We start from the raw sequence: 8,905 nt of genomic DNA, 5'->3' as shown, positions 1-8,905 counted from the left end.
CCGGCGGGAGCAGAGCTCCAAAGCAAACGGCCCAGGAGAGGCCCCAACCCACGTTCCAGGCACCCACCCGCGGTCCTGGGACTCGGAGCGAGAGCCCCAGCAAGATCCAGCCCCAGTCACTTCCTGTCCCGAGCCCAGCACCGTGCCAGGTACCCAGGAGGTCAAGAAAAGGTGTGCAGATTTTTTAAAATCAAAGAATTAGACTTGCAACGAGGTCAGTCGTCCCACGGACGGCTTTATTTTATAGTCAAGTTACTTATTAAAAAAAAAAAAAACATTTTGGCCATTTTTTTTACAGTGAACAATTCTATATACACATTATAAACATTGATATAAAACAGTATCTACAATCTACTTACATTTAATTAACCTGTGACTTCTAGTTCATCTGCAATTAATTTTAGTCAGGTCAGTTTCTCTGCTTGAATTGGGAGGTACTATCCCCTTAACACCTTGGTCAAACAGGTACTAAGTGATAGTGCAAAACAAGCATTTAAGATTCTTATCAACTATATCTCTGACAAAAAGAACACACATCTCTGAGACAAGAGCTCTGAAATGGTTTTGGATTTGAGACAGCAGTATAAGAATGTCATATAAAAGTAAAGAATGTTTTCCTTTTAAAATACTCCAAGGCTGCCTGAAATGTAGGCACCTCTGGATTTGGGGTACCCCTTTGCCTTTCCAATTAAGTGGGAGATAAAGAGATTACAGAAAAGTCATTCAAGAAGGTCCTATTAAAACCTTTAAAGCTATAACTTAAAAATTTAACAAAAAGTTCAAAATTACTTTTTTATAAATAGTGAAAACAACTTACTGTTTTTTTAAAGGGGGAAGAATTTAATCACTATAATGTCACTTTATCAAAACAACCTAAGATCAGTACATAAACTATCTGTTAAGTCAAAATTAAGGTCTCCATGTAGGTTTGTTAATTGAGCAGTGCACCAAATATTTTTAGGTTTCCAGAATACCAGAGAATTGATTCCCTTTCTTATATAGCCTTCCAGTTCTTCTATGAAGATTTTCTGTAGCAAAATATTATTCCTAAATCCAGTTTTCTCAACATGCCAATGCCAGTGGTCATCATCCAGCATTAAAATAGCCTTTATCGCCCTCAATGTCCACTTCCTGATCAGAATCCTCTGAAATCTCTGATTCAAGGTCTTCTTGGGAGGCAGGGGAGGGCGAACATTGAGAGCTATCCAAAGAAGCACCTTTATTCTGTTCACTGGGCAAATCTTCCCTCTGATCACAGGAACTGTCCAAACTTTCCAGTTCTTCTTTTTTATTGCTTTGAGGGTTCTCCTGAATAAAGGAAATGAAAATGGAGATTGGAAGGATCATAAAATATGGATAGGTGAAAGGAATAAATCAAAATGTCTCTTCATCCTATTCCATCTTTTAATTTTTAGTTTACTGAGTGTTTTCAGTTTATAATCTTATTCAGGAGATACATACTTGTGCTTTTTTCTCACTTTGGAAGAAAAGTTTCTGTCATATCAAAGATTATACGCTTAAAAGATGAGATCCAGTCATGAACATAAGGGCAGATATACTATACCAATTGAACACAGATTCTGGACTTAACACCAGCCCAGACCCATGGTTTCAATATTCTCAAAAGGTTAAGGGGGAAAGAAAATCAGATCACTACAGATACACCTTAACTTCATTCTTTAAATATTTAAACCTTGCCAATTAACAGTCTTTCAGACATTTTAAAAATAAGAATGCTAACTGGTGAATTAAGAATAAAGTTTCAATTATTAGACTGGATCTTTTTTCATTCATTTTCTGGAGTAAATTTATAAACATCTACATGTGTAAATGTATAACAAGTTACAAAATCATGGCAAAGAAAAAAAATGTGGATCTGGAAGAATGCTGCCAACTGAGAAGGTAGACAATTAGCTACAATTCACTTAAAATGTGGGGCAAATTTCTGGGAAATATCCCCATATTACATAGAAACCACTATTTTTAAGGTCTCTGGTAAACTAGAGTCAAGCCTTTGACCAAGAACTATTAAGTATATAAGCTAGTGAATTTTTAATCCTATACTTGTCTAAAATGCATATAAATACTACATAGAAATATTACAACACCTATACAACTATATTTGTCATATAGTTGTAAGCCTATAGTCTCAACAAATAGATGCACATGGTCAGAAATTGAGAGTGGATCTGCAAATATTTAAATCACATTACAGTAATGAAGTTATGGGAATTTTATTTTCTATTTCAAAATATTCTTTGGGACCCCTTCTTTTTAATGAAAAAGTAATGATCAATAAATTTTAAAATCCACTTTGCTTTAAATTTCTCCACTCATTGTTTCAAAGTATTTATTATAAACCATATATACAATGACAAGTGAACAATTCAGCAATTATCAGATAACTTTGGAGAGTATATCCAGATTAGGACATCAAAAATGAATGTTTAGCTTTAAGTCAATAGACCTTCTTTTAAAAACTAAATTAGCCTTTACTTTTTATCACATATTGCGAAACAAGGTCACTGGAAGAAAGACTGTCAGAAAGTTTAAGCTACTTTCCAAACAAGCTTGAATATTTTCTTACAAGTTTTATGTTTCATTTTAAGAGCTGGCATTAGATAGAAAATAATTTTTAAACTCCCTGACGTTTAATTCTTCTAAAAAACAGTGCAAACAAGACTTAAAGGTGTTTGTTTCTTTATATTTACCCTTGAGTTCTGCCTGGTTTTATTATGGTTGTGTAAATAAAAGAAACAATTTTCTCCCAAAGATAACTGCTTAAGTCATTTACTGTCAATTACTTTATCTTTCCTGCGTTAATTAGATAAACAACATATGGGATTTATAAAACAATTAGCTGGGAGTTTTACTAGCCAGTGTGTGAAAACCCAAGCATAATTGATATAGGAACCCCATTAGGTGCTTTTAGCATTACTGCCACCTGAGCAACTCATCCTGAATTTCAGCAGGACTATTTGTCTTTTTAATCAAGGTGAAGAGGTTAAATAGTCTCTTAAATGACTTTTGCATACAACCCATAACAGCCTTGCACTGAGATAACGTGATAAAAATATTTATTTCCATAGAAACAGAACCATGTCCATACCTGTTTTAGTCTCCTCCATTTAGCGCGTCGATTCTGAAACCAGGTTTTGACCTACAGGAAAGAGAGAAAGAAAATTTGCCACAAGCCCGCGTCGGGACGTGCCAGAGGGCAGGGTAGCTCCTCGCCTCTCTCTCGGTGGCCCGGCGACCCCTACACCCCAGAAGCCTTCCCTTCCCCGGAGGCGGCCCCAGGCCCCCCGCGAGCTCACCTGTCTCTCGCTGAGCTGCAGCATCTTGGCCAGACGCTTCCTCTCGGGCGGAGAGAGATATTTCTGCGTCTCGAATTTCTTCTCCAGCTCGATGGTCTGGTCGTTGGAGAATCTCACCTGGCCGCCTTTCCTTTTATGCAGAGGCCTCTGCAAGAAGGGGCTCCAGAGCAGAGGTTTGCCTGCGGGCGGGAAGAGCGGCGCTCACCCACGGCCCTGGAGCGGCCTGGCCAGACCCCAGAGCTGCCGGGCCCCGGCGATGACAAAAGTAGGCCAGGAGGCCACCCAACCAGACACATTCACATACACCCACCGGCACGTGGACCTAACACGTTCCCACCAACACACAAACATACCCAAAGTCACACACTGACACTGCAGATGCACACAGCCTTCTACACACACAGACACACAGCCGTCACACCTAGAACTAAATCCAGACGTATCTTTAACCCCGAAAAGAATGGGCACTACCGGCTGGGCTTACAATACCACGACCCTCTTTCCCCAGTAGCTCTCGGATTTATACATAACTTTTTGCCCCCTTGGATCTCCCTTGGTGAGCCGCACTTTCGAACACCGGGTGTGTGCGTGTTGGGGAGGAGCGGGGCTGCTGCACCGACAAGGCCTGGCTGCGCGGGAAGCGCTCGGGCCGGGACGCCCGCATTAGGCTGCGCTAGGAGCCTCCAATCCTGGCTGGGGGAGCCGCGGCCTCCTCTGATTTCACACCCAGCCCGCGGGGGCGGCCAGTTAAAGCCACCCCATGGGCTATGGCAACATTTCCGTCAATGTGTTTCCTGTTGGTCTAGCTCGAAAAACTCTTTGCTTCCTCCTGCGCGGTCCCAGCAGTAACCCAAGGAAACTCAGGGCGCACTGTGAAAACGTTAGCCCCCAGGCCCGGCCCGACTGAGGGTCCCGCTCCAGCCCCGACAGGCGACCACAGCCAGGCTCGGGGCGCATCATCAAACCCTCGAGGCTGGAATCAGACAGACAGGATAACAACTCAAAAACATAAAAAGATGAACTAAAAATACAATCCCCCTCCCTGTAACGGTGAGAAGGTAAGGTAAAGGGCTGAGCTACAGGCCGCGCCGTAATAATGGAGACATTAAAATGCTAATTAAGACGTTAATTGTTTTCAGGGTCCCTACTGAAGCTTCCAATAACAGAGTTCATTTAAAACTCTAGAGGCGCCCCGTTTCCTTATTTACCCTAGGGCTCCAGACCTCGAAGGCGCCAAGGGTCACCCACAGCGCGACCACGGGCGGCTTATTTCTTAGGCCGCACACTGAGGGGACAAGCCCCAAAGTTCTGGAATATATGCCCTATGTGTCCCTGCTTCCCTTCCTAACTGACGACCAGGAGCTGCTGCTTCCTACTCCCAAAGTAGTGTCGGTCGGTCCGTCCGTCTGCAGGCCTGCACCTCAACGCTTTGAAAGCTAGCATTGTTTTTTCGAGATTTTGCTTGCGTCAGGCTTCAGACTGGTGCAAAACAGCCTCGAAAAAAATAGGAAGCAACTGGTTATTTTAGCTGCCATAAAGTCACATCCCACACAGAGGAAATGAACAATATCAGAAAAACGGATCCCGGCTATCAGAAGCCGAGTGTTTCCTGAATTTGTCTGTATTGAGGATGTCGATAAAATAATCAGCAGCGTGCACTACTCCGGGGGAAGGGTCTGCTTCATGCAGCCAGGAAAACACTTAACAGCTTCTGAAACCAGATTTACTCCTATCGAGAACTCAAGATTTCCTGTATGAACGGAAAGGGTCAGGCTCTTTCACTGCACAAGCCTGTTCAACCAGGTCCAGCCCCGTAGCCACCCGGGCCCGGCTGTGATCCCTGTCCCACGGGGGCCGGCCTGGGGCGCCTCGACGCCCCTTTCCCCGTCCCTCCCGCTAAGGGAGACCCACCCCGGGTGACACGCGCGGTCCACGGCTGCCCTCGCCGCGGGGTCTATCGCCGGCCCGCGCGCCCCGACGCCTGCAAGGTGCAGGAAAACCAATCTGAGTCACGGTGCGGTCAGCCCCGGCCGCGCGCCTCCCGTCCCCGCGCGTGTCCGACAGCCGCTTTTCCATCGCTTTTGCCACAGCCGTCTACCGCCAGCCCCCTTCGCCCCTCGGCCTCCCGGGCGCTGCCACCTGCCGGGTGGCGCCTCCTCGCCCCGACCCTCGCCCGGCCGCCTTACCCAGGGGGTCGTGGCGGAGCAGGGCGTGCGTGTAGTCGTTTACCGTCCGCGGGAAGGGGTACAGAGGGCCCCCGAAGCCGCCGGGTCCGTAGGCAGCTGCCAGCGCGGCGGCGGAGTGGTGCGAGAAGGCGGGGTGGATCGGTGTGGGCTCGTACACCGGGGTCCGGTAGGGGGACACGAGGCTGGTGAAGGAGGAGTTGGGGGACGGCAGCGTGGGGGCGGGCGTGGGCGCGGCGGGCCCGCGGCCCAGGATGTCCTCGATGTAGAAGGGCGTCGGGTGTGCAGGCTGCAGCAGCGGCGTGGGCGCGTACAGCGGCACCCCCACGGCGCCCGCCGCCGGCCCGGGGTGCGGGTACTGCATGGCTCCGCCGCGCTCCGGCCCCTCGCAGAGCTGCTGGCCCGCGCCGCGGCGCTACATTTATCCGCGCTCCGCGCTCCCGGCGATAGGCTCCGCCGGCCGCGGGGTGGGGCCGCGCTCGCTGGCCCCTTCCTGCCGCCGGGCCCTGCGGCCAATGGCGCGGGGCCCCAAGAGCTGCCGCCCGCCCCCACCCTGGCCCGCCCCGCCGGCCGAGCTCCCCGCCCCCGGGACGCGCTTGCTCCCAGGCTCCGGGGACCTAGCGCCCTGGTGCCCCGCCGCCGCTGTCGCCCCTGGAGGCTCCAGGCACCCTGGCCGAGGACGCCCTCGAGGGAAGCCCTGGGCCGCGTCCGTCGGGGGAGGCGCGAGGAAGGCGGCCTCCTGGAGTGCGGGCTCCAGCGGCCCTGTCACCTCTGCGGAAAGTCTGGGGCGCCGTCCGGGCCCGGGCCCGGAGTGGCAGCAGCTGTTTCCAGGCGGGGAGCAGCGGGACTCGGCGGGAGCAGAGGCCGCTGGCCTAAGACGCCTCCCCGGTGGGTGCGCTCCCTGGATTAACAGTGGCGCTGGCTGTCACCCCGGCCGCTTCCCGAGCTGAGAGCGGGACAGCGCTCTGGGTTCCTAGGGCTGCTCGGCGGCCCTTAGCTGCGGCCCGGCGGGATTCGGATGGCGGCTGGAGTTCAGGTGCTGCGGACTCTTGGCCGCTCCAGCCGGTTTCATTTGGAGGCCTCGGACTCAAGCCACTTCCGCGAGGATGCTGGCAGAAGCCGCTGCGAGCAGCAATCAAGGGGAGGCCCGGGTCCTACAGCGCCGGGCAGAGGCTGTGCAGTCTTCAATCCAGTGGGGGCTGCTCCGTGTCTTTTTTGCTGGCTCTTGAGGGTCGCAGCTGCGCGCAGTCTGGCTCTCTGGTTTTGCACGTGTTTTCTATTGAAGCAGTCCGTACTGCTGGCCCGTATGGCCTCGGCTCTGTGCGTCTCCACTCGCCTCCGGGGCAAGGGGGCATTTTCTTGATTGACGCCCTCCTGCGGTCGTCACACCTCGCGGTGAGCCGTTTCTGCTAAGGTCCTCCATTAATCGTGGAAATGGAAAGACTTCCCCGCTTTTTCTATTGAGACTTCTCAGGTTTTAAAGTTTATAATTTGGAACTATTTGTCCAAACGCAGCGGGACCACAGTAGGAAGAGGCGTGGACTGTGAGCCTGACCGCCTGTTCGAGTTTCACTTCACACATTTTTGTTGAGCAACTACTGTGTGCCAGCAGTGAAAAGGACAGATGTAGTCCCTCTCCTCATGGAGACAGGAAACAAATTTTAATACATGTATGTGCTAGGAAGGAGATGTACATAATGATCTAAAACCTGTAACAAGGGGACATCACCTATCTGGGGGACATTAAGGAAGGGAAAAGCTTCCCAAGAATTGATGTTTGAAAACTGAGTGGGTGTCAGCAAGCCCAGGGTGCTTGGACATTCCAAGTCCAGAGAATAGCGTGTGAGCGTTGTTAGTTAATGCAACTTCCGTCAAGTCACCGTCCCTGAGTTTTTCTCATCTGAAACATTTGAGACTTGGCCTAAAGGCTCCTAATCTTTTTAGGGTAGTGTTAATAGGTATCTTTCAGAATCTAATGACAGACAAGAGCTACAAGCCCAGACAAACTCAGAAGTGTACTACATTATCATTCGAGTTAAAGCATGTTGGGGGTAGGTAAGAATGTAATTGCTCTATTGTACTTATACAGTACATATAAATTATAAATTTATATTATATATTACTCCATGATAGAAACTGTCTCTGGAAGGATAACGAACATTGGCTGACTATGTAGAAAGGGGTGGGATTGGAGGGGGCATGTATAGCTGTGAATATTTGGAGACTTGCACTGGATGGATGTATGATCTGTTCGTCGTATAAGTAAGTCCTTGAAGAAGTGGCTGATTCTAGATCTAGGGCAAGAAAAGTACAAGGTAAGCTCAAAGACATCTTGTGCCAGAAACCGTGAAAAGAAAATAGGGACCACCTTGGAGTGGTTTCCATCGGCAAAATTTGGGGTGATTTAAGCTTTAAAAATACATTGGGGATTATACCACTTTGAATATAACAATTCGTGAGTCCATAGTGGTACTAAGAGAGAGAAAGGTGCAGTGGATGTGAAAGCTGGAAGAATGCCAGCTAACAGATGTAGAAAAATTGATACAATAAAAAAATGTAATAATTCATTCAAGAAGAATCATCACCAACTAACAAGTGAAATGTTGAGGATGAGGATTTTCACAAGGCCTCATAATATCCCAATTAACTGGATTCTGGATTTTAAAAAACTATAAAGGAGCCGGGCGCGGTGGCGTACGCCTGTAATCCCAGCACTTTCGGAGGCCGAGGCGGGCGGATCACGAGGTCAGAAGATGGAGACCATCCTGGCTAACACAGTGAAACCCCGTCTGTATTAAAAATACAAAAAATTAGCCAGGTGTGGTGGCGGGCGCCTATAGTCTCAGCTACTCAGGAGGCTGAGGCAGGAAAATGGCGTGAACCCGGGAGGCGGAGCTTGCAGTGAGCCAAGATCGCGCCACTGCGCTCTAGCCTGGGCGACAGAGCCAGACTCCGTCTCAAAAAAAAAAAATTAAAATTAAAAAAATATATATATAAAAGACATTGCTTTTTATGGGGGGGATAATGGGGACAAACTATGAAGTATATGTTAGTTGACATTAATCTTCTTTTAATGTGATAATCTTTATTAATCTTCTTTTAGATGTGATATTGGTATTGCAAGTTACTTTGGAAAATGTCTGCTATCTTGGGAGTTGCAAGCTAAAGTGTTTAGGGGTGATGGGTCGTATCTGCAGCTTACTTTTAAATACTTCAATATATACATATGTGCACACATATCTACATATTTATACACACATATCTATGTATATGTACATATATGTATACATAAAGAGGGAGATATCACAGGTTCAGTTCCAGACCACTTCAATAAATAAACATAGCAATAAAGCAAGTCACATGAATTCTTTGGTTTCCCAGTGCATGTAAAGGAAGCTATCTTTA

The 8,905-nt window shown here is 48.1% G+C and overlaps 1 protein-coding gene across 1 annotated transcript; it reads right to left on the bottom strand.

The window, feature by feature from the left end:
* Positions 1–208: 208 nt before the first annotated feature.
* HHEX (hematopoietically expressed homeobox) lies at positions 209–5,984 on the bottom strand. The gene is made up of 4 exons (XM_054436517.2): positions 5,504–5,984; positions 3,318–3,496; positions 3,110–3,160; positions 209–1,308 (listed from the first exon to the last, which is right to left on the bottom strand). The coding sequence occupies exons 1-4, from the start codon at positions 5,862–5,864 to the stop codon at positions 1,087–1,089; spliced, it is 813 nt and encodes a 270-aa protein (XP_054292492.1). The 5' UTR covers positions 5,865–5,984; the 3' UTR covers positions 209–1,086.
* Between the last annotated feature and the right edge of the window lie 2,921 nt (positions 5,985–8,905).

The sequence above is a fragment of the Pongo pygmaeus genome, chromosome 8 (genome assembly GCF_028885625.2).
Source record: "Pongo pygmaeus isolate AG05252 chromosome 8, NHGRI_mPonPyg2-v2.0_pri, whole genome shotgun sequence".
Lineage (NCBI taxonomy): Eukaryota > Metazoa > Chordata > Mammalia > Primates > Hominidae > Pongo > Pongo pygmaeus.
Note: the sequence above shows the minus strand (reverse complement) of the source record. Positions and strands in the feature narration are given on the sequence as shown.

Excerpts from the sequence above, each read along its gene's own strand:
- HHEX (XM_054436517.2), bottom strand. The coding sequence starts at position 5,864 with ATGCAGTACCCGCACCCCGGGCCGGCGGCGGGCGCCGTGGGGGTGCCG. Across the intron at positions 3,497-5,503 it reads GCTCCGCCACGACCCCCTGG|GCAAACCTCTGCTCTGGAGC; the intron begins GTAAGGCGGCCG and ends TCCCGCCCGCAG. Across the intron at positions 1,309-3,109 it reads AATGGAGGAGACTAAAACAG|GAGAACCCTCAAAGCAATAA; the intron begins GTATGGACATGG and ends TCCTTTATTCAG.